At 50.4% G+C, this 25642-nt stretch overlaps 1 protein-coding gene across 4 annotated transcripts in view; it reads right to left on the bottom strand.

Moving 5' to 3' along the window:
• Window positions 1-8149: 8149 nt before the first annotated feature.
• Window positions 8150-25642, bottom strand: part of LOC100078315 (phosphatidylinositol-binding clathrin assembly protein-like) — a 67085-nt gene continuing 49592 nt past the window's right edge. For 2 of the 4 annotated variants that reach the window (XM_029067123.2, XM_029067122.2), the window contains exons 12-21: window positions 25324-25430; window positions 23060-23206; window positions 22455-22514; window positions 22260-22370; window positions 16524-16634; window positions 16403-16433; window positions 14658-14781; window positions 13544-13600; window positions 12917-13024; window positions 8150-10025 (exon numbers count right to left, since the gene is read on the bottom strand). In XM_029067123.2, coding sequence (XP_028922956.1) covers window positions 10011-10025; window positions 12917-13024; window positions 13544-13600; window positions 14658-14781; window positions 16403-16433; window positions 16524-16634; window positions 22260-22370; window positions 22455-22514; window positions 23060-23206; window positions 25324-25430 — 871 coding nt within the window. In that variant the 3' untranslated portion in view covers window positions 8150-10010. The remainder of the gene's footprint in view (window positions 10026-12916; window positions 13025-13543; window positions 13601-14657; window positions 14782-16402; window positions 16434-16523; window positions 16635-22259; window positions 22371-22454; window positions 22515-23059; window positions 23207-25323; window positions 25431-25642) is intronic. The other 2 variants (XM_029067124.2, XM_029067125.2) reach the window with 2 other exon arrangements.

The following is a 25642-nucleotide window of genomic DNA, read 5'->3' as shown; positions in this document are numbered from 1 at the left end:
GGATAAGAGAGCTTACTCTCCCCTGCTTCGAGGGCTTATTGAAGGTTCATCTCCGGAAGGCCTTCTGTGACTAAGCCTTCATTTCTTCTTCTCCCACTCCCTTCTGTGTTGCCCTTGACTTGCTCTCCTTATTCACTGCCCCCACCAGCACTTAAGTTCATATCCATAATTTATGTCTGCCCATATGTCCGTAATTTATTTATTCTTATGTCTGTCTCCCCCTCTAGACTGTAAGCTCGATGGGGGCAGGGATTGTGTCTGTTCTATCATGCTCTACTCTCCCAAAAGCTTAGTAAAGTTCTCTACACCCAACAGGCGCTCAATTAATACAATAGATTGACAATACGTAGCTCCAAGAGGATGCTCAGTGACCATTACCATTAGTACTATTTTTTTTTCTTTAATGGCATTTACTAAGCTCTTACTATGTGTCAAGTTCTGTACTGGGCGCTGGGATAGAAACAAGGCTGTCAGGATGGAGGTGATTTATTTAATTGACTTGCCTAATATCACGCATCAACCAGGTAGCAGAGCTGGGAGAGAACCCAGATCTGTGCTTTTTCTACCTGCGAGTTAGTGACACACGTTATGTTGGAGTCACGTATTGACCAATCCTGAGGTAAATTTACTGAAGCAGCATGACTTAGTGGCTGGAGCCCGGACCTGGGAGCGCTGCCATTTGTCTTCTGTGTGACCTTGAGCAAGTCACTTCACTTCTCTGGGCCTCATTTACCTCATCTGGAAAATGGAGAATGAGACTGAGCCCCACGTGGGACAGGGACTGTGAGAAATCCTATTTGCTTGTACCCGCCCCAGTGCTTACTACAGTGCCTGCCACATAATAAGTGCTTAACAAATACCACAATTATTATTATTATTGCTATTATATGGGGCAACCAAAGTTGCCACGGCTATACGGGACCAGTGAGGAGAAGACCTTTGTCAGGTGATATCATTCCAGAGCCACCGGGGGAGGACAAGCTCTCTGCAGAAATCAATCTTGTCCAGATGGATGGATGAATTGACAGACCGGCCGATTGGTGGTTGACTGCAGGAGGACAAAGAAGATTTAGCTGGAGAGTGGCTAGGCCCAGTAGAATCACTCACACCCTCTGTTCATCAATCAATGGTATTTACCGAGCGCTCACTGTGTACAGAGCACTGTACTAAGTGCTTGGGAGAGTACAACACAACAGAGGTGGTGACGCACACTTTCCCTGCCCACGAGGGGAGGCTCGGGTTGGGTCACGGTCACGCCTGCTCTCTGGCAGACTCCTCCTCTGCCCGTCTGACCCGGGAGTAAAAACCCTGCTCTGAAGGAACTGATATCACCCACACCGTCCCCGTCTGCTTGCCTCTGAACAGGCTGGAGTGCTTTTTACAAAGTGTTACTGGTCCCTGATAGGAAAATTCTAGTTTTTATAATCCCGTGCTGACTGACCCATTAGAGCCCAAAAGTGCTTAAGCTTCCTCAGGAAACGATCTATTCAAAGTACACGCCCATGTGTCTCAGTAACTGCCATTTCTTCACAGGGGAAAATGGTATGCTTCACACTCAATCTGCTTTAAACTGACAGCTCATTGCCCTTAAACCCTGGTGTCCCAAATACAGGGTCTTAATGGAGCTTGTATCTTTCCAAAATTATGCGTTTTGAGCTCACCTACCTGCTAAGCTTCAAGCCTCAGATAAGGACAAGATATTAAACCAGAAACAAGAGCAACATCCTGTTACCACTTACAAAAAACAACAACAAAAAACCCCCAAAAACCAGTAGGTGCAAAGTACGGTTCTAAGTGCTGGGGTAAATACATGCTAATCAGGTTGGACACAGTGTGTGTCCCACATGGGGCTCACAGTTTTAATCCCCATTTAACACATGAAGTAACTGAGGCCAGGAGAAATTAAGTGACTTGTCCAAGGTCTCAGAGCCAGCAAGTGGCAGAGCCAGGATTAGAACCCAGGTCCTTCTGACACCCAGGCCCCATCCACTTGGCCACCCTCTGTTCCCGTTTAAGGTGTTTCATTCACTAAATTAAGGGAGAAGAGCCCTGAATGGATTTCAGAAATCAAACTGAAATCAGGTTCCAGTTTCCAGGAGAAGTTCACTGAGAAGCAGTGTGGCCTAGTGGATACAGCACAGACCCGGCAGTCAGAAGGACCTGGCTTCTAATCCCATCTCTGCCACTTGTCTGCTGTAGGACCTGGGCAAGTCCCTTCAGTTGTCTGGGACTCAATTCCCTCATCTGTAAAATGGGGATCAGGACAATGAGCCCCAAGTGGGACCTGGACTGTGTCTAACCTGACTGGCTTGTACCTACCCTAATGTATGCCACATAATAAGCACATAAATACTGTTTAAAAAAATTGAGGCTTTAAAATATTTTACTGAGCAGTGACAATGGGCTGTGTTTTATATGACGATGCCAGTGGATTGCCACTTAGGGCCAAATAGAAGCTCCTTTAAGACCCTTCACATGAATGGAATTGGGCTCAACAACAACTCTGGGCAGGGAATAGATCAGTAAGGGCAACTCCTAAAGAGAAAGAGCAAAAGCACAGGGTTTGTACCTCAGCTGAGAGAAATCAATGCAGACACATTAATCTCTTCCCTTTGGGACAGATGGAAACTGTCTCCACAAGACGAACGTCACCTGAACTAGCCTCACGGGTGTTTGGCAAGTACATTCTTTTTGGGTAGTAGATTGAAGGAGGTGTGTGTTGGGTGCGGGAATTGGAGCACAAAGGTTAACAACCAAATCACATTTTCAGATTTCATTTTTTGTTCTGGGGCGGACCTGGAGAGTGGGGGACATTGAATGGGTTTGAGAAAGTGTGTGTGGGGGGAGTAAGGGGCTACATATTAAACCCCCCACCTCTACCAGAATAGCTGGAATATCCCCCCAACTCTGCTTTGCCAAACACGTGCCTTCCTTCTCCAGAGCCCCCGTCCCTTAGGTGTAGGCTGCTGTCTCAGCTATGCCTAGGAGGGCCGTATTTTTGAGGGACTAAAATGTGTTGGGGGTGGAGAGTGAGTGGGGCTACAGAAGGGCCAGGGAGCATGGAAAGAGAACACATGACAAGTGGGGAAAGAGAGAGAGGGACACAGGTAGAGGAGAAACAGAAATGAGGGAGAAATGAAGAAAAAAGAAATAGAGGGAGAACCACCAGAGAGCACTGGGGAGACTGAGGGGATAAAGACAAGCAGCAACTGACATTTCTGCACCAAAGCACGCACATTTATGTCACTGTGGTTTCTTTCAGCTGCTTTTGGTTTGCCCCACCAGTCCACAGCCTCCTAATCCCTTGGATTGCAGCGAGGACAATCGTGCCCAAGAAGTAATTTACCTGGATTTCGTCTATCTACCCACCAACCTCTCACCCAAGTCCTGTCTCTGGTCTGGAATGCACTTCTTCTTCATACCCAGACGATGACTCTCCCCTCCCTTCTTAAAAGCCTGATTGAAAGCACATCTCCTCCAAGAGGACTTCCCTAAGCCCCTCCTTTCCTCTTTTCCCACTCCTTCTGTCGCCCTGACTCGCTCCCTTTACTTGTTCCCCCCCCCCAACCCCACAGCACTGATGTCCATATCGGTAATTTATTTATTTATATTATTAATGTCTGTCTCCCCCTCTACACTACAGGCTTGCTGTGTTATATTGCACTCTCCTAAGTGCTTAGTACAGTGATCTGCACACAGTAAGTGCTGAATAAATGCAGTTGACCGACTTGACTTTCTGCTGCCAACCTAGGAGGCTGCGGGCATAGAAGAGTAAGGTGGCAGCGGAGGAGGGGAGGAGAGGGGAAGACCACACGGGTGCTCCTCGTCGGCACCATGGGCTGCTGCTGAAGGCACCGGTAGCACGACTCCAAATGCTAGGGAGAGGTGGCGAGCGGAGGGGAGGAGAAAGGTGGGACAAGGCGAGGCCCAGGACTCCGCAAGTTCCAGCCAGTCCCTGGGCTAGCGGTCTGCTCCCACAACCTCACCTGGCCGGTGGCAGTCCATCTTGACAGCAAACGTGACCGCAAAGGAGGCGCTTAGACCGATGCCAGGGGACGGACCGTTGGCTTCTGACCCGGCCGGAACGCCGTGCTCGGCTCCTTGGCCCACGGGAACATTTCAGACGACCCCGAAAGTCAGGTGACTTGCCCGAGGTCGCCCAGCGGACAAGTGTTGGAGCTGGGGTTAGCTCCCAGATCCTCAATGATAATTACGGTATTTGTTAAGTGCTTATTATGTGCCAAGCACTGTTCTTGATACAAGTTAATCAGGTTGTACATTCCAAGCGCTTAATACAGTGCTCTGCACATAGTAAACACTCAATAAATACTACTGAATGAATGAATGAATGACACAGTGCCTGTACCACATAAAGCTCAGGCTTAATCCCCATTTTACAGATAAGGTAACTGGGCCAGAGAAGTTAAGTGACTTGTCCAAGGTGACCCAGCAGACGTGTGGCAGAGCCGAGATATGAACCCAGGTCCTCCTGACTCCCAGGCCTGGGATCTATTCATTAGGCCATACCGCTTCTCTGGGATCGGAGGGGTGCAAAAACGGAGGGCAAGACTTTTGGGCTGACCCTCCCAACATACCTGAGCTAGTCCCCAGAGTTTAAGGACAACAGACCTTAGGCATCCGTCACCAATGTCCCTGCCAGATGCGCCGGCCCTACCACCCCGAAGATCCCTGGCAATAAACCTCAAACTTCCGCCACAGCAGCGGGCAGTGGAGGTCGGGGGCATGGAGTGGGGCACGGAGAAGTGGCGGGGAGAGGGCCAGTCCCTGGGCCTCCCACCTCCACTGCTTTGGACACGCACCCCTGGCGGGCTGACCGCCACCGGCTGGACCACTCTGGGCCCACGGCCACCTGGGCATAGGTGGCGGCGAGGCGTCTCTCTCTCCCCACGTGGGTGCTTGCCGCTTCCATTCCGTCACCCTCTCTCACCTTCTCTCCCCAAGGTCGACTCTTGGGCTAGGCCGCGGCCGTCTTCGACGCCAGATGACGGTCACTCGGGTCATGCTGCCGTCGTGCACGAAAGGGGGAAAGAAAGAGTAACCCCTTAAGGGCGGCATGTGCAGAGAAACGTAGTGAGCAAGATGTCTTCTGCAGCAGGGCTGTCTCAACGGTGAGATGAATCTCAGTGTCCTTTTGGCCGGCACTTTGGCCGAGAGTGAGCTAACAGCGAATGAATCTATATAAAGGGGCAGAAGTGAGCCTGGTCCCTTTAAGGGCGACCAAAGTTCCCTCGTCAGTCCTCCCACCCTACCCAGGCTCTTGGGTCCCCAGACGCCAATCCATGACACCGTTCCAGATACTGGGGCCGCTGAGGTTGGGGACCAGCCATCCACTCACCGACACTTTCCGAGAAGCAGCCGGGCCTGGCGCAAAGGCCTAGGACTCGTGAGTCGGGAGACCCAGGTTCAAATCCTGGCTCCGCCACTTGCCTGCTGCGTGACCTTGGGTGGGCCACTTCATTCCTCTACATGTAAAAATGAGAATAATTATTACCCTATTTGTTAAGCGCTTACTATGTGCCAGGCACTGTACTAAGCGCTGGGGGGGGGGGGGTGTTCAGGTAAATACACAGTTCCTGTCCCTCAAGGGGCTGCCAGTCTCAAAGCTCCATTTTACAGATGAGGTCATGGGCACAGGCAAGTCAAGTCACCACACAGCAGATAAATGGCGGAACCAGGATTAGAACCCGTGACGTCCCGACTCCCAGGACACCCGTTCTCCTTCAGACCACAAGTCCCAAGTGTCCTCCAGGCATCAGGTGGGTACCCACCAGGTACCCCAGTGATCATATCCTCACCCCAGGACTCTGAAGGTGACTTGCTCTGAGCTAGGACACAGCCAGAGCGGTCTCTTGGACAGTCTGAGGCCAAATCCCTCCTGGGGCCGGGAGGAGCCATCTCTCAGGCCACCCAGGGCGGCCAACCTGATCGGCTCTCCATGGGCGCGGTGGCCCAACCGTGGTCCGATATGCCATTGCTGGCTGACCTCCAACGAGAAAAGACCACGTGACGGTCATCAAAGCTCCAAACTCTTGGCTGAACTTCTTTCAAGTCTGAGAATCTTCCACAGGGACATTATGCAATCTAAAAACCTCCAACACGTTGTGCCAAATTTATTTGCCAGGACCTTTCCCAAAATCAACGGACAGAACGTGAACGACACTCCCCAGCTGCTGTGAGATCAACAGCCAAGAACCAGAATACTTGATTTCCACACTCCCGGACTCGTGCCCAAAGAACGTGCTTTCTTTTGTGGGATTTTTTTTTCTTTAACCCGCCTCATCTTGCCATTTCATGGCAGGTGGCTATTTTTCCAAAACACTCTGCATTCATTTCGGTCCAATGAAAAAGGACTTTTTGAAGAAATTCTGTATATGATGAGTCAAAAAGCAAATCTTGCAATATGGGAAGCTTTTTTTTTTAAAAAAAAAAAACACACCAGATGCAAGGTATAAACCTGAAACCAAGGGGAAATGCCCCATGAAAATACCAACCCGGGAAAGAAATAAAAGCAAATAAATGGATCGATTCTGTTCCTTTTAGAGCACACACAGTGGAATTCTGGGGCCAAACCCAGAGAGGAGTCCGGCTCCCAGGTCTGGTCGAGATGACGTTTCCCACTCCGCCGGAGGAGTCCCAGTGAAGCACCGAATGTTCATATTCTACAAGGTCTCATACTCCCTGAGGCGAAAATGCGTGTCAACAGCTAACGGTGGGAAAAAAATGAGGATTCCGGCAAGACGGACGTAGCCGTTGGGGCGAGAATCCCAAAAGCCAGTGCGTCTCCCATGTCCCAGCCACCCGGCTTCTTATTTGCCCGAGTTCTTATCAATAAATGGACAGACAACCGTGTACAGTCATTCCCCTTGGTTCAAAAATACCATCTTCCAAATGGAGATAAATGACTGGTACACCATGCTACCCAAGAGCCAAAAAGCAAAACAAAAACAAAACCACAGAAAGCTCTTTTCAATATACAGAGCACAGGTCCACATTGCCTCTCCAAATCCAGCCCACCCTCCCTACCATCCCTCTCCGGATATAAACTTGGGTTAGCCCTGAATTCAATCTTGCCATTAACTGAAGGTCGCTCCGATTTTACTAAGGTACACTGGCCATCTTACCCTATCAACCCACTCCTTGGGAGAATGGCAAGCTCCCGGAATTTAGTCCTTGGGTCCGCTTAATAGTCTTCCCTGCCGACGAATGACTCCCAGTTCGCCAAAGAGCAGGGCGGAACCAGAAACCACGACCCAGCTGGCGATGGCAGGTTGTTTCCAATGAAATCGTCGCTAACAATCTGCTTCCTATTGGGGACGACTGGCATGTGTGACCTTTCCCTCGCGGAGACGTTCTCCAAGTTTGGGGAAGGTTGTTTCGGAGGAAAGACGACGGACATCACCCATCTCTCTCTACTGTCAACCACTGATATCGTTCACTAATCGTGACCGCGGAAACAGAGCAAGCTCCACGGCCAAGATGATAGGCGCTGAGGTTTCCATAGAGCCTATGAGGGCCCAGTCGCCAGGCGTTTTCTGAAGAGGAGGGAATCTAATGCTCCTATCTTCCCATTCGGTCGTTTCTGACGAGGAGGGTAGAGGCCCATTTCCAGCAGATACTGCCACCCCAACGACAGTTCTCTTGCTGGGAAAGGCAGTTCCACCTCCTCTGAAGTTGACTCTTCGGCTCAGCCCCTTCCTCGAATTCCACTCTGCCCACACGGGCATCGCCGCTCCGCATGAACCAAAGCGCATCCTTACCCACCATCTGGACTGGACCACAGGAACCACTTAGCCAAAAGATGATCGTCCAGTGGCCGTTCGTCTGAACCGCTGCGACGGGTCAGGATCTCCCCAGGCGGCCTCCCGTCCGATTGCAGGGACAAGGACTCGGGCAGGGGAGAACCCGTTGGCCCGACAGGAAACTTTTAGATGTCAGGACTGAGGAAATCTAAGCCAAATCAGATCCTGTCTCCGGGATCGTGTACCGGTCAAGAACCCCGCCTGTGCCTACCCGATCATCTGGCGCAATATTCCCATTCCACTTTTCCTACTGAGCTTCCAAAGAAGTTAGCGGTTAAACGTGGCAAACTTCCTAAATACCCGTGTCAGAAAAAGGATTTAAAAAAAAATTCACGCACTCATTTTTTAATGAAATATTTTGCTGAAAGGGGAATAAAAGAACGTTTCCCTTGCATTCTTGGCACAAAATCAACAGCATACTTGCTAGGTCAAATAACAGATACACAAAATTCACTAAGTGCTGTATTTCAGAGGTTTACCAGAGGGCGGGGCCGGATGGGTAACTCATCAAATAGAACGCGATCTCAGCATCCTAAATCTAATGACCTCATGGCCAGTGATGCGCCCCCAGATAAGAGTCATTCATTTATACAGGTGGCTGTTGAAAAGCAAAAAATGCATCCTGGCGATGGCTGAACTTGGTTGGCAGAATGAGAGCCTTCTGGGCCCTCAGGGATGCTTCCCATCCCCTCTCCCCCCCATCTCCTATATCCGGCCTCTAAAATTTGGGAAGTGAATCCCGCACCGGAGATATAAAGGCCAGAGACGACAAGACTTTTACGTAGTCACGACTTTCAGTCTCCGACGTCTTTATGGAAAAAAGAAAAAAAGTGGGTCGTTTTTTGACGGCTCACAGCGTCCAAGCTTTCCCATGTCTCATAAATAGGTGGAGGAAAGGTTACCTCCTGCAGAAAGCCTTCTGGGCAGTACGCCTGGCTCCACTGCCCCCTGTTCTTTTTAGAGGTAAGGTAATTAGGTTTTTGGGAAAGATCATTTTGTTACGAAAGAAATTTAACGGAATTTCTTCAGTAATAGTCCAGTTTGAAAATCCTAGAAAAGAAGACAGCGTCTTGTAGCGTTACAGAAATGATGTGCAGAAAAGTTTACATATATTTACAAGCTTAAAAAAAAAGTCAATTTTGTCATTCCCGGGGCGTCTCTGAACAAGTGGCCATAAGCTGTATATATAGAGAGGTATATATATTTGTATATATATATAGGATATCTATATATACTCTAAGGCTCGCCATCTCTGGGAATCTAGTGATCTGGTCTCCAACACGGGGCCCTCCTGAACTTTGACCACCGGCCCAGCCGGGATCGCGGGCACCACTCCTGACGGCCGTAGATGAGACCTCCACTGGGTCCCCCGACCCCCCTCCTGCTCCCCGCCGCCCCTGGGGCCGCTAACCCCAGGCGATGCTGGCGGCTGGAGACGGGGGGGGAGCGGGAAAGGAGGGCGGCTTATGCCGCCCCTTGGCTCCGAGGGGTGCCCCTTGCTCGGGAACCTGACAGACTTTCTCAGCCCTGACATGGGTCGTGAGTTCGAGGGTGAGCCAGGAACTCCCACTCCACCGGGCGGCACGTAGGGTCGCCGGGCCAAGGGGCCGATCGGCGCGCGGAGGGGGGCTCGATTCACAGCATTTCAAACTCACAGTACAACATTTGTGCATTACATGGAGCAATCGGAAAAGGGAAAGGAGGTGGCTGAGGTCGCTGTAGTCGGCCTGCCAGAGATACGATCAGAGGTTGGCACCCGCGTGGGCCCAGCCCGCGGAAACTTCAACGCCCGCATTCCGCCGGGTGCCGGCTTCGGCCGTGGTTCGCCGGGGCGAGGGAGATGGGTGGGCCGACGACAGACACTCGGCCCCGGGGTCCTTTCTGCTGCCACGACCCCGCTCCAAACTCAGAGGTCCTTCCGCCCATGGGGCCTTCTCTTTCCTTCAACTGCGATTACCTTTTCGACCCAAGAGGTTCGGGGTTGGTGACGTGACCCGGCGGAGACCGGCGAGCGCGGTCCCGTCCCGCGGTGACTGTTAGAAACAAGACTCTCTAGAGAGCTGCGATTGAAAGGGATTTTATAGCACGACAGAGCGAGGCCGAGTTGGAACCCTTCCGGCCTGGGGGGCTGGAGAGGTCTCCTCGGGAACCGATGTCTGGTGGTTCCCATGTCTTGTTGCTCGGAAGGTGCTACATGAACTGCATCTGAAAGGGACACGGGAAAGTCAGTCGGTGTTGTCAAAAAAGCATAGCTTAGTGGAGAGAGCACGGGCCTGGGGGTCAGAAGGGCCTGCCTTCTAATCCCAGCTCCGCCACTTGTCTGCCGGGATTTTGGTCAAGTCACTTCACTTTTCTGTGTCTCGGTTACCTCATCTGTGAAACGGAGATTGAGACCGTGAGCCCCACAAGGTACATGGACTGTGTTCAACCCGATTTGCTCGTACCTACCCCAGCGCTTAGCACAGTGCCTGGCATATAGTAAACCCTTTAATGGTATTATTATTATTTCTAGGCCTTGGGGGTGCCTTCCCCTTCCGTCCGGTGAGCGGTCAGCCGGCCGTGGCTTCTCTGGGCCTTTCCTCTAGACCATAAGCTCGTTGTGGGCAGGGAATGTGTCCACTGTGTCATTCCATTGTACTCTTCCAAGCACTAGGTACGGAACGACACACAGTCAGCACTCAATAAATATGATCGAGCAGGTACCAGCTAGAGATTGGCGTCTGACTGCTGCCATCTCCAGTTGAACCGACTCACGAATGCCCCCGATCCCTTAATCGCCACCTCTTTCAGTGGGGTGGGGAAAGGGAAGCTACCAGAATGCCCGTTACATGTTGGGAGGAAGAGGAGAGTCCAAGTACTGGGGATTCCTTGGAGACTTCATCTGGGTAATTGTACTGGAATTTCCCCAAGCACCCGCCTAAACAAAGCCACATCTGTTACACAATCCCTGGGTCCCCTCAGGGTAATGTGCCACATGACCGTGGAGCCGCAAGCTGCGAGACATTTGCGCTGTTGATCTCGGTTGCGTGTTTTGCATTCAAGAAAGGAGCGGCTCTTCTTCAGCGGTGGTTTCTAGAGGATCGCGAGACACCGGGGGTGAGGTGAATGCAGAGCTGGGTATGGGCATGGCCAAGTACCAATCGGGCCTGCCTCAAAGACACTCCTTTGGTACACGCAGTGCGGCCACGACTGAGGGGCCACAGGGTCAAAAAACCTCCTGTAGATATGATCTCCATTCACCAGGCAGGGTGGTCTAAAAGAAAGAGCCTGGGCCTGGGAGTCAGAGGGCCTGGATTCTCAACCTGGCTCTGACAACTGCTTGCAGCGTGACCTTAGGCAAGTCACCTCATTTCTCTGTTTTTCAGTGTCCTCAACTGTAAAATGGGGATTCAATATGTGTTCTTTCTCCTCAGACGTGAGTCCCATGTGGGACAGAGGCTATTTTTAACTCAAACTTGAACTTACCCCGGTGCTTAGAACAGTGCTTGACACATAGTAAGCACTTAAATACCATGATAATAACAGTATTATCATCATCCTTGGCACACGTCCAGTGTGAAAACCACTCTGCAGCCCCTCTACCACGTCTCTCTCTCTCTCTCTCTCTCTCTCTCATATACACACAGAGGTGCATGTCTCCCACACGTCAAGCCATTTACCACCCCACAAATGACTAAGAGAAATAAAGATTTGTTGCACATCAAGGTAGAACTTAAAAATATACTCTACAGATGCCAACTAAGGCAACCGATTCCAGTGGGAAACCTCTGCCCAAACCCTGAGTGGTGGGTTCTTTTCAAATTCTGGCCAAACCATGGGCTCGTCAACTCGGAAGGCCCCGTTTGAGGTAGGCCTGAAAACGTCCTTTGTGATGACCACAGTGAAGGAAAAAAAAGAAAAAAAAAAATCAAACCTTGAAAAATCATTTCCCAGGTCTTATCTCGGCTGGCACTAGAGAGGAATTTCTACCACAGAAACAGTTGCCTGCAAGCCCAGGACCAACTGAAAATGTAAGAGACCATGCTGAGCGGGATTTTCAGGTATCTAAACCAAAGGAACCCCAAGGTGGGTGGGTGTATTAGACTGTTGGCGACTCTCAAGATCTGAACACTTGGGAAAACGTATCACCTCAACTCAAAAGGGAAAAAACAAAAAACAAAAAACCCAGATCTAGTGTGAGGGAAATATGACAATCCCTTCTAGGTTCAAGAAAGGGACAGGTAGATCTCGGATAAACGAGGGGTCGGTCACTGAAATGTCCCTCTCCAATCGGTCTGGGGTAAGAAATTAAGCCGTCGGCCAGGCAAATCGAGTTCTGGCTGGCTTCGTTCTGGTACTTCCCGAATGAATTCTGGGGTTACAGCTATGGGGTTGATGTCAATTACGATGAGTTAGACTGATTCCCTTGCTGGTTCTTGGCCCAGTCTTAACAGAGGTAAAGACGAAAGGCGGATTTCAGAGTCACTGCTGGCTTTCACGGCGCTCGAGGTATGGTGTGCAACTGGGGTTTCAGAGACAGAAACTGACTCTTGCCCTCACTCACTGGCAGTACCTTCTGGGGGAAGAAAATGGACTGCCATATGCCCTTAGGGGTCACCAGGGGACACGGCAGTCCTTCTCAAGGCACCCGCTTCTTGAAGAGGAAGCTCCAAAACCCCAGTCCTATGGGCTGGGAGATTGGGCCAGGCCAACCCGGTGAGGACCGCTGGTGCCCGTCAGAGCTCGGCGCTTCATCGGGAGAGCCGATGCAGCCTGCTTGCGGCCAGAGCCCGGCAATTCCCTGAACGAGTCCGGGCTCCGCCATCCACTCTCCCTTTTCGTGCCCCAGCCCCTCCATTACGCGACGCCTCCGAAGTGTAAGTTTTTCACCACGGTACCCCCAACCTCCACGGCTGGGATGTTCTGGGTGGATGGAGCCAGCTGAAGACTTCTAAGGCAGCCCGGGGAGATGGCTAAAGGCGGAGGGTGCCGAACCGTAATCTGAGGGGTCTGCCCGAGGAAGGCACAGATCCGAGAGAGATCTTACTGGAGGACGCTCCCACCAATGGTCAGCCCGGCCCGATGCAGCGTCAACTCATCCCAAAGAGGAGACCGACCTGAGTTCCGGAGACGGGAGCGAAGGGGTTGGTGGGCCTCAGGCCCGGCTGCGTGTAAATCACGGGCTGCGGAGCCATCAGCGGCGTGGCTCCGAGCTGAGGCGGCACCTGCAACGGCAAACGGCAAACTTCAGCTGGGCAGAGTCACCTGAGGCACAGAACGCTGAGGTCCCAGACTCTTCCAATCCACGCCCAGTGACCTGGGTATTGCACTTTGAGCAGAGGGGAGGGAAATCCATGCAGGGACCCACAGTTTACCTACAGTTTTGTTTTCCAAAATGGGCCACCCCACGACCGCCCCCGGGGCAACCAAAGACACCGTCCTGTTGGCACCTCCTCACCAACCGAAAGTGGGATGACAGGACCCACTGGATGGGATTTGCTTCCTCTCCCTAACCCTGTTCACCTGAGGGAGATGCTCGGGAGCAATGAAACGGCTCAAAGGTAATAGCGGAGAGAAGATGATGAGGCAGAAGAGGAGAAGGAGCAACAACAGAGAGCACATCTAATTCCAAAGCTCCATGACCAGACCCCGAAGACAACCAGAGACTGTCACCACAAAAGGGACAAAGCAGGCAAAGCCGTCTAAGAGCCCTACGGTCCCAGGTCATCCTGGGGGACTCTCACCATTCCATACACAGGCACTTGGGGCGTAGTCATCGGGTAAGTCGCCGGGGCAGGCACCTGGAACGACGACGAGAAGCGAGTGAGAAACGAGAGAATCCCTGTTTTACGGATGAGGTAATTGAGACCCAGTGAAGTAAAGCGACTTGACCAAGGTCACAAAGTATCCAAGTGGCAGAGCCGGAATTAGACCTTCCGCCTCCCAGCCCCGGATTCTCTCCACTCTACCACACTGCCGACCGATCTGATTAATTCTACCCCAGCGCTTGGCATGGTGCTCTGCACATAGTAAGTGCTCAATAAATACCACTGCTTGACTCATTTGGCGACAGGGAAGATGACGGTGTGGTTGACGGGGACGAGAAAGTGGATTTGGGAGGCAGATGAGTAATTTGGTTTTTGACACGTTAAGCTTGAAGAGGCCAAAAGAAATGCAAGATTAAAGAAGCGGGGAGAGATTGGGGCTACTCAGATAGCTTGGTCACCTTCCAGGAAAATATACTGACAATAACGGTTGTACTATTTGTTAAGCGCCGGCTACTGCCAGGCGCTGGGCCAAGCACTGGGGTACATACGGATAATCAGGTCAGACCCAGTCCCTAACCCAAATGGGGCTCACAATCAAAGTACAAAGGAGAACAGGGATGGAATCTCCATTGCACCGATGAAGAAATTGTGGCCCAGAGAAGTGAAGGGACCTGCCCCAGATCACCCAACGGTGAGATGGGATTAAAATCCGGATCCCGTGACTCCCTGACCTATGCTCATTCCACCAGGAAGTCATAACTTGTGGCAGATATGATGTTGGCCTAGCAGACTGACTGACAATCCTAAGAGAGTTCCAAATCAGTCACAGAACAGCCCGGAGATGGAGAGAAGTCCTCATTCTGGCCAGCAAACCCCGGTAACATCTCCAAATGGTGGCCGGCAGGCTTGAGACTTCCTCGTTTCTGTTCCGAGAACTGAGCCGGGGGGAGAAGGATCGGGGCCAACCAGAACCACAATGTCCCAAGAGGGAGGAGAGAGCCCAAGATGAGTCAAACCGGACCACACACCCCCAGCGGCCACACCCCTTCCCAATGCCAGACACTACCGCCCCTGGGGTTAACACATTTACCATATGAGGAGCGGGAGGGATGGGGGCGGGGGTCCAAGTGGTGGTGGACGTGCTCGTCTTCGCCTGCCAGTTTGTTCCCCCGGTTAGTTTCTTCTCCGAAGGCTGACTCCACTGCATATCCGACCTGAGGTGAAATCGAGAAGAAGAGACTGAGCATCAACAATCTCGCCGTGGCCACACTCCAATTTGGAGTCGGAAAGCTTCGGCTCACAGGTGGGGAATAGAAGTGAAACAGAGAAGTGTCCCATTTTTAAAGGAACTTTAAAAAGCTCCTCGAGGAGACGCTTCAATCTATCAATGGTATCTAAGCACTTATTATGTGCAGAGCCCTGTCTATACTAAGTACTGCGAAAGACAGAATTAGCAGACGGACCAATACAGACACGCTCCCTACCCCAAATGAACTTATAGTCTAGAAGGGGCTTCTAAAAACAACTCTTCTTAGCCCCCTCCCCTAACAAGCTTGTCTCCGTTTCGCCCCAGTGTCCCATGGCGCTCAGCACGTTCAGCCCTCTCAGCCAGTTTTACAATTCTAGGCCTGGTGTTGCCCACTCCCACCCTGACTACTTTCGGCCTGCAGAGACTTCAGAAAAGTAAGATTTGCCCGCTCGGTCAGAATTCTGCTTCCGGATCGGCGGGTCCGAGGGCCGGACCGGAACCCTCTCGCTCGTCTCATGTAAAAGGAAGCACCATTTGTATCCGCTGGAGTATTTGCTCTTCCTGAAAATCTTTTGCCTGTTTTTAAACCAAGGAAGGCAGTGCCAGGACCACTCTTCACGCTGCAACACCTTTGCTATTAATTTGGGGTGACCTGGAGCTTATAATGCTCCATCATTTTTCCAAAGGCACCTGGCTAATTTTAATAATCAGCTAGGACGATTCAGACACTTCTTCCAAGCACTCCCTAGAGCCCTAGGAATTATTCCACAGGGACAACGATCTGTAGCGGTGAATTAGAGTCTTTGTCCTTCTGGTTTTTCGGAAAACAATTTGGCTAACGAATCAGCGTGGCTCAGTGGAAAGAGCCCGGGCTTGGGAGGCAGAGGTCATGGGTTCGAATCCCGGCTCTGCCACTTAGCAGCTGTGTGACTGTGGGCAAGTCTCTTAACTTCTCTGTGCCTCAGTTACCTCATCTGTAAAATGGGGATTAACTGTGAGCCTCACACGGGACAACCTGATTGCCCTGTATCTAACCCAGCGCTCAGAACAGTGCTCTGCACATAGTAAGCGCTTAACTAATACTAACATTATTATTTACTAAACACTTAGAGAACATGGAGCATGAGCAAGTCCACAATCCTTGCCCACAAAGAATTAACACTACCAGAGGGCAGTCATCTCAGCATTTGTTTCCACCTGGGCACTCCCTGCCTTTTATGTTTTAAATGGTATTTGCTGAGCACCGCTGGAGAAGATTTAAACTAATCAGCCTGGAAACAGTCCGAGTTCCAGATGGGGTTCACATTCTTAAACCCCATTTTACAGACGATGGAACTGAGGTCCAGAAAAATGAAGTTACTTGCCCAGGGTCACACAGCAGACATGTGGAAGAGCTGGGATTAGAAACTCAGGTCTTTCTGACTCCCAAGCCCCTTGCTCTATCCACTGGCCTATGCTACTTCTCACCTTAGCAATGATAGGAGAGAGAGGGAGGCCACCGGTCTGTGAAATCAACCATTCGTTTCTAACTACTTTTTCTGCAATTCCCTCCGTTGCTAAAGGATAAATGTAAAACCCAAACTTACTTTTTCGATGGGGTTCCTCCAAATCCAAGATCTGTTCAACAACAAGCAAAAATGAAAATGGGTGACTGTCCTTCAAGTACCTCTTCTCCCCTTAAACATGAAATGGAAAATCGTGACATACTTCCCACCAGGTTAGCCAGAGAAGAATCCAGGTCATTGGCTAAAATTTTCCCACCCGGCTGGACAGCGGCTCGCTGGCCTCGTGCGGCTCCTGTGGGTTGGAGCACATCATCTAAAAAAAGAGAAAACTGAAAAGAAAAGATTGAAACAATGTCACAAAAAAGTGGCCATTTGGAAAACCATGCCCCCCTGCAACAATATTTAGACTAAACATGGGTCGGGTTTCAGAGCATAGGCGGCAAGAACACCTGACGATTCCCATCTCTTAATGCCTGGGTTTCATTTACAAGCTCCACCTTTCACGCTAGAGAGGGTGTCGGTCAGTACGGTGGCACCACAGCTTCTAGCCAGCTCTCATCCTTTTGTTATTATTCATTCAATCATATTTATTGAGCGCTTATTGTCCGCAGAACACTGTACTCAATGCTCAGAAGTACTGTCAACCACTGCTCAGCTAATCCAAATGGCCGGGGCACAAGTACCGTTCAGAACAAGGCAGCCCCGCACAAAAACCATCCGATGGAAACACCACAGCACGTCCCTAGCCCCATAGCAGTATCCCTCTCTGTTGAATGTTATATTGTATTCTCCCAAGCGCCTAGTACAGTGTTTTGCACACAGCATGCACTCAATAATACGATTCAATGAATGAATTCCTGCTCCGTTTCCACTCGACTCCTAAGATTTATCCCGCTAGTTCAGGAGCGGCTCGGGAAACGTCTCCGAGGAAGTGGGATAGTTAAGAGGAGAGAGCTGGTGGCTGGAAGATCCCCAAAGCAGCATAAGAAAGAGGTGGGTGAACAGACGCGGTTCACAGAGCGGGACTCCGGTCTCGCACACATTCCTCCCATCTGCACGCTTTGTTCCCACAGGCCCCGTCTAGGGGAGGCCTTCAGCCCACAAATTCGAGTCACCAAGGAAATGTTCTGCTGGGCAGAAATCTCCTTGGCCTAGCCACACCCAACCCATCTCCAGTAGCCCCGGGTGTATGTATGTACACACACACGTACACTCACAATGCTAGGAAGGCACAAAATTTCAGTACTGCTGATGACGGGCAAACAAACCTGAATATGGTTCAGGTTATGTAAGGGCGCTGTAGACGGTAAGGGTGTTATGGGCATGGCATGTGTCTGCTAATTCTGTTGGACTGTATTCACCCAAGCGCTTAGTACAGTGCACTGCACATAGTAAGCATTCGATAATTACCACTGACTGATCGCTGGGAATTATGGCTTTTGACTAATTATGGCCTTCGAGGAAATCACACATAAGCTTATTTTTAATCACCCCAATGAAGCCGTTTTAAACTTTTCAAGACCTCTAAGTCTCAAATATGCATTTTCTCAATCATTCAATAGTATTTATTGAGCGCTTACTATGTGCAGAGCACTGTACTGAGCACTTGGAATGTACAATTTGGGAACAGAGACAATCCCTGCCCAATTGGCAAGTCTTTATGATCGATATGCAGGAAGTCACCCCAAGTTAAGGAGGGACATGATGACACGGGATTCAAAACTAGGTGAGAAATATGGTGACCCCGCTTTCCAGTTTAGCTGGGGCAGTCCTACATCCCGGCTGTTCGGGTACTTGGTCCCTGGTGAAAAAAACAATCCAAGGTCTTGGAAGAAGGGGATGGGGAACACAGCTCTGGGTTTGGCATGGGGAGAGGCCTGGACCCCGTTCTGTTCTAGGAGAGCAAAAGGGCTCCCTCGGGTCAGGAGAAGGGCTCCCGCTAGGCTGCTGCTCCTGGGTGTCAGGTAGGAGGCACTTGCAGATTCCTGTTTCTGACCGACCGTGGTTCCATTTCCGACTCGCAATGACGGGCAGGGAAAAGGATGGCTGCTACCACTGCCACTGCGGCACTTTCACGGAACCCAATGGCGCTCGGATTCCACCTCAGCTCAGTGGCCAAAGGGGAATCTGGGCCCTCCGGGGTCCTGGTCTCAGACCTCATTCAATTGCATTGCATTGCTAATGCTAATTGCTAATGCAAACTGCATTAGCACTGTACTAAGCGATTGGGAAAATATGCCGTAACAATAAACAGAAACATTCCCAGCCCACAACGAACTTACCTCAGAACAGGCTCACAGGAACTTTGCCTTCCGCCCAACCTAGGCTCAAATACAGCAACCCATCCCATCTGGACATTATTATAATCATATTTATTGAGCGCTTACTGTGTGCAGAACACTGTACTAAGTGCTAGGGAGAGTAACAGGACATCAAAAACATTCCCTGCCCACAATGAGCGTCCCTTTACAGTACGGAATCCCTGGATTCCCTAGAAAAGCTCACTTGACACTGACTTTGACCAAACTTTTTTTTTTTTTTTAAAGGTATTTGTTAAGGACTTACTTTGTGACAGGCACTGTACTAAGTGCTGGGGCAGATGCGAGATAAGCAGGTTGGGCACAGTCCCTGTCCCACATAGGGCTTCCCAGTCTTAAACCCCATTTTACAGCTGAGGGTATTGAGGTTCAGACAAGTGAAGTGACTTGCCCATGGTCACACAGCAGACAAGTGGTGGAGCTGGGATTAGAACCCAGGTCCTTCTCACTCCTAGGCCCGGGCTCTTTCCACTAGGCCAAGATGCTTCTCAAACTTATACATGGCCACTTTATCCACTGAACACATTTACCACAACTGAGAACACAAGCCCTTTCAGAGACTGGCCACATTGGCCTAGGGCAGGCAGATCTGGCGCCGAATGGAAAACTGACCAGGCTCTGCCCACTTCTTCAAAATACCGCTGCAGTAGGATCTGCTGGCCAGGCAGAAGAAGGTTGACGGGTTCCGCTTGTGCCCCTTGGACACATGGCAAGGCTGAGGTGAGGTGGAAGGGGATCTTTCTGACTCTGGGATAAATCCTTGCTAATCCCTCAGGTTATCAATTATGTTTCATAAATTATTTGTTTACATTAATGTCCATCTCACCTCCTAGACTGGGAGCTCATATCGGGCACGGAACTTGTTGTAACGTGCTCTCCTAATTGCTCAGTATAGTGCTCCGCACAGTGTAAGTGCTCAATAAATAGCACTGACTGATTGACGGAGAATCCAGAACGGGGCATTAACCATCACCCTGGTGACAGAGCTCGTTTGGGTCCTCTCACCTAAGCAGTTTCTCAAATGCTAAAGCACATGGTTTCGAAGCTCTGCAAGTTTGGGGTGGGGCCCACCACACCCTTCCCACCAGGTGCCTCATTGGCCTCGAGGGCCTGTGATGTCAGACCCTAAAGTGCTTTGAGTAAACACTCACCCAATAAATAGGCAGCAGGTGTGTTCCATCAGGAGCATATGCAAAAGAGGGGGGGAAAGAAAAAAATATATCAGAGTACTTGTTCAACACAACCAACAGATACAGGACAAGATTATAAATTCAACCTGAAGAGGCAGAGCGCTCATTTCAGCTCTGTGAATTCTAGTTGGGATTTCTGAGGGAACACCATTTCTCTACCGGAGAGGAACGCTGAATTTTATCCTTCAGGGAGGGTCGGGATTCCAGAGGTGATTCCAGGGAGCCTCTGGTGTGGTGGCCCCAGACAGGGAGGAACGCACAATGTGATATTGATGACTCTTGCAAACGTCAGCAGACAAGCGTGGGGAGGGAAATTGGGAAATCAACGGGAGGGTCGGGAAGCGCTGGCCCGGAGGCAGAACGCCAACAGAACGGCAAGGCCCGGGGGGACGACACCGATGGCTCAAGTCGTGAGTCTGGGTTGCTCTGGAAAGAGAGGCCAGTCTGTCAGAGACAACTACCGGGCTCAAGGCTCCGGGAAACAGGCCGTGCCCTACTGATCCAGGTCATGCGGGTTAAAGGGAACGCTGAAAAGACGATGGGCTACATTGTTGGAGAAAGCAGCAATGCCTAGTGGATAGAGCCCAGACCTGAGAGATAAAGGGACCCGGGTTTACCACTTTTTTTGATGCGTGAACTTGGGTGGGTCACCTGTGGACAACTAAAATACCTTGGTGAAGAACAAATCACGATTGAGGAGGAGGAATGAGAAAGAATCTAAAGCCTAGATGAAATTAGGCCTTACGAGACTCAGGCACCGGCCAGCAAAAGAAACAAATGTGCCCGCACTTCAATCAGGTGGAACTCCTTGGGGTGTTTGCAGGAGAGGCAAGCTTCAAGGGGGAGGCAAGACGGAAGCGGGGAGGACAAGGAGAAGGGCAGAGGGTTTCAATGCCTCAAGCTTTTTGAGAGGCGACACGGGTCCACACTCTAACTGTCCTAGCTGAGGCCCCGTGGTCTAATGGAATCAAAGATAAATTTGCCACAGGTGCTATGTGGAGGAGAGGGGTTCCCCACCCTTTAGAATGTAGGAGAATTCAAAGCAATCCAGGGAAGGAAGAAAACACAAGTTCTACTGCAATAGAAGGAAGTAGCAGGGCCCAGTGGAAATAGCATGGGTCTGGGAATCAGAGGACCTGGGTTCTAATCCCAGCTCAGCTGATTGTGTGCTGTGTGACCTGGAGTAGTAATTTCACTTCCCTGCGCCTGAGTTACCCTCATCTGTAAAATGGGGATTAAGACTGTGAGCCCCATGTGGGACACGAACTATGTCCAACTTGATAAACTTGTATCTACTCTGGTGCTTAAAAGTGCTTGACACAGTGAGGGGCGTAACAAATACCATAAATAAATGACTAAACAAATAAATGAATAAATAAAGACCAAATGTGAAGTAGAACTGCTAAGAAAAACCAGTAATGCAGGTACAGGATGGGGACAGATGGGTGAGGGACAATTACTAACAGACTTTAAACCGAATGAGAAGTAGCAATGGAGTGCTAATTTATTTTTTTCTTCTTACTATTATTAACAATAATAATAATAGTAATGGTATTTGTTAAGCGCTTACTACAAACCAAGCACTGTTCTGAGCCCTGGAGTGACTGGATCAGATACAGACAGTGACAAAAAAGGGGCTCACGGTCTAAGAGGGAGAGAGAACAGGTACTGAAGCCCCATTTTACAGATGGCCAAACGACTTGCCCTAGGTTGCACTAAAGGCAAGTGGTCGGGCTGCGATCGGAGGCCAGGTCCACCGGCTCCCAGACCCAGGCTTCTGCTCTTGCCGTTAGGCCACAGCAATTCCCTAAAAGAGTCCCCGTGATGTTGGGATGAATTACTCAGGACCAGAACAAACAAGACATGGGAAAAGGTTCTTCCCCGCTACCCTGCCCTAGCCAGATCCTCCATTACCAGAGCCTGCCTCCCACTCTGGGGAAGCACGCTTTTCAGAGGACCGAGTCCGGGGAAGAGACAACAAGAAAAAGGTAAGATCACTCAACGAAAGTTTAAGTTTCGTGAGGAAAGGCTAAAAGAAGTGGAGTGGTTTAGCTCCAAGAGAAGGCTTTAACCGGTCTTAAGGAGATGAAGGCTCTTCAGGAAATGGACTCAAATCAAAGCAGGAGAGATTCCGGACTGGGCCTAAGGGAGAACCGCTCGATGTGAGGCGGAACAACTAGGGAACTGACTTCCACTGGAGCCTGGAGGATGTCCGTCCAGGGAAACCCCTAGGGAGAGGAGACGGGCAGTTGCCAGGTGACGAGTTCGGACGATCTCCTCGGTCCCTCCGGCTCTGAGACGCCGCGAATGGAACGCTACTGGGCGTCGTTCTCGTGGAAGAGATGCCGACTGACCGACGGATCTGCCACCGAGAAATCACCGTCCCTTACAACTACGGAAAATATCCAAAGCACAGGAGGTCGCTATTACCGCTCGTGGTCCCGTATTCCGGCGCGACTGACTTGGCTCCAAACACGGCATCGAAATCCACGTTAATGGCTGAAGCAGTAGGATTCTGCGGGGTTGACCGGAGGGGGAATCCTAAGGAAGAAAGTAAGAGCGTTAGTTACCACGGGATGCCGTGAGGCGGTGACGGAAACAAAATGTCAAAAGAAAAGAGATTACCGTCAGATGTCACGGTGGGGTACACGGAAGCGTAGACAGCCGTAGGAGCACTAAAGTCATCTTCGTGCAGTATGGGGGAGAAGACGGGAGGAGAAGGAGGTGATGGGGAGGGAGAGGGGGGGAAAAGGGAGAGGGAGGGAGAGGGGGAGAGAGAGAGAGAGAGAGAGAGAGAGAGAGAGAGAGAAGCTGACACTGAGTCATGGCACTGATAGTCCAAAACCTTTCAAACCACCCTAGCCCAAGGCCCAGAGAGGAAGTTCTTCTAGCGTATCTTGCTGGAGACCCTAAAGAAACCAATCGGACAAAGTCTCAGGACGCATCCATTAAACAAAACATCTCCTCGGTGGGCCGCCTCAAAAAGCAGACCGAGTGAAAGTCATGGGCCCATCAGCCCACGGACCGTATTTCGCCCCAAGTTTCCGGACTAAAAACTGATTAACCAGATCTAAGGAAGCAATCCAAAGCAAAAGATTTGAGGTGAGATGTGGCAGGTTCCTTATATTAAAGGACTGTGGCAGAGGAAGAAGGGGAGGGGGAAAAAAAGGTGGCGAATCACATCTCCTACCTCCATTGGGGAAACAGAAAGGAAAGTAAAGAGTGTTTACCACTAAACAGTTCCACCGTTTGTTTGGAGGAAAAGGTAGAAGTGACGAGAGGGGAGGTGGATTTTACGGCTTCTTCGACCGGCTCCATGTCGAAGATGTCCAGATGTGGAGGAGAACCAACACATCCATTGGATGATGAGAAAGGACCTTTCGGGTAGCACCATCGGGAAAAGGAAACAGAAAAGATCATCTCGAGTACCAACGGGCCGCAGAGGACACAGAGACCATCTATCGACAGTGGGAAGTTTCCGGCAGGGGGTGGGGGGATCCGAGCGGGGGGAGTTGGAAGGCGGAAGCCCGTCTCTCCATTCTGTTCCAGTTGTGGGCAAAACCCCTTGAAATTCCAGCCCTGAGAAATGTAAACCTGGAGTCCCTTAGGGCGGCCACCGCTTTGGTTGGGTGGATGGGAAGTTTTCTAAATGAGGAGCCCAACTGAGAGCCAGACGGAGGAATCAAGCTACGGACTACCCTCCTCCCACCCCCGCCACCGTGGGGGGATAGGACTTGATCCTGAACACACGGGAGAGCCGACCGCAGACAGTCCGGGTCCCTTCTTTTGGGCTGTGGGTGGTAGGGATGTGTGAAAGGGATTCCAAGAGCTTAGTATGGTACTCTGCACACAGAAATTGCCCAATAAATACAACTGACTAACTCAATCTTTGCTTTCATGTGCCCAAGAGGCACTTTGGGGATGGGGACGGATAAGGCCGCTCTGCTAGATGAGAGGGGACGGGGAGAGGAAAAAGCAAACAAATGAAACAAAACCCACACGGCACTGCTCAGACAGAAAACCTCCTGCAGCTGGCAGAGATGTGTCTGGCTTCAGTTCCCCTTTTCCGAGGGCTTAGTACAGCGGTGCCCAGTCAACAGCATCACTTCCACTAGGGAGAATTCAGCCATTCCTCACACAGATCACACAGGTTTCCCTTTTTATGAAAAAAATAGGCCAATTCTCCCTAAAAGGGACATTTGCTTGACAGACTGGGAGATCACACAGAACCTCCCCTCTCAAAGGACACCCCGGGACTTTCTCCTGGCCCCTCAAAGCCAAAGGCATTGTTGTGTTCCCATTTTGCAGAGAGGGAAATGGGTCAGAGAGGCGAGCTGAGGAGACAGGGGCTCAATGAGGTCAGTGGGTCTAAAGGAGCTGGCGTCGGGCCCCACACGTTTTACGAAGACACAAATAAGTGGCTGTCATGCCCTTCGTCAGAACGATCGTGACAGGTAGTGTAGATTGTAACGGCAAAGAGGCACTTGCTGTGGGAGTCAATATAAAAACCCATTCCAGGGGCTGTTCTAGGGTAGGTGAGTTTCAGCCCCATGGACCACCAACCTCAGTGCCCCCTTGGAAAACTGGCAGAGCCCACTCTCCAGATAAAGAGCCTGAGGGAAAAAGCACCAATTCAGCAGTGTGATTTCTGATTCAGTTCCGGTACTGATGGTTTGGATTCGGGTTATCGCTATTACCGTGGCTCTTTAAGAAGAAGTGACAGCCCTACCTAGCAACCTCTGATCCTGAATGGGTTTGGTTTGTCTGGGAAAAATCGTTTCCTTTCTCCTAATAGAAAACGAGGAGTCCCTATGGCAAATCAGTCATTTACAGACTGAAAAATAGGCAGTTTCACAGGTGTTCTCCTTGACTGTTAAAAATCATTTTTACATATACCTATGTAGTTTTCTACATCTAGAATGCCAAAAGCAACAATAACATTAACGACTTTTCAACATCCCTAACTTCAGAGATGCCTGTAAATGGAGTACCACACTCACAATTCCCTTCTTTTTGTCAGCAGACATTGCCAACTTAAAAACTTACGATGAAAGGAAAGGGTGAAGAACAGGATACTTAGGTGTCTCGTTTGGTTTTATCGGCTTTGCCTTATAAGCTTATCGAAGCACAGAACTCAGGTTAAAATATCTGACCCCGAGAGGAGCTTCCAAAGTAATAACAGATTTTGCTTCCTCTGGGCAATCGATCGATGAGGGTTCTGCCGGCATTAGTAAGGATTGGTTCAACTCCCAGAAAGTCACCTAGTTGTCATTTCTGACAAACATTTATCTTGCCTACTTTGACAGTGTTAAAGTCACAGGAAGAGTTGCTAAAAGAGGAGACAAAGCACATCTTTTGAATCTACCTTAAGACTACCCAAAGCCATCGGTAGGTATGGGGGTTTTGGGTTTCAGAGGTAGCATCTGTGTTACAAAGGGAAGAAAAAGGAAGGTCCCGTAATGTGAATTCTGTGTCTTTGGGCACCTCGACTTACCTGTTCCCCAGGCACTGCCCAAAGAGGAGGCTATAGCCGGAGTGCTCTGGACAGTTGGAACGAATGCAGGCTGAAGGTCAAAGAGATCACTAGAGAGATTGGGCATACTGTAAAGAGAAAAAGTGGCACCATTTAAACGAGGACTCCTTAAAAACTAGAGCATTCTACCATCAACAGTCTCGGCAAACCCCTGACACAAGGAACTGTTGATGAGAAACCTTCAGGAGTCCACGAGAGGCAGACATAAAGTAGTCCAAATAATGACACACATCCAACCATACAACTGAATCCGCCTGTACCCCAAAATGCTGACAATTAA

Source organism: Ornithorhynchus anatinus, chromosome 6 (assembly GCF_004115215.2).
Source record: "Ornithorhynchus anatinus isolate Pmale09 chromosome 6, mOrnAna1.pri.v4, whole genome shotgun sequence".
NCBI lineage: Eukaryota > Metazoa > Chordata > Mammalia > Monotremata > Ornithorhynchidae > Ornithorhynchus > Ornithorhynchus anatinus.
This window is presented reverse-complemented; position numbering and strand designations above follow the sequence as displayed.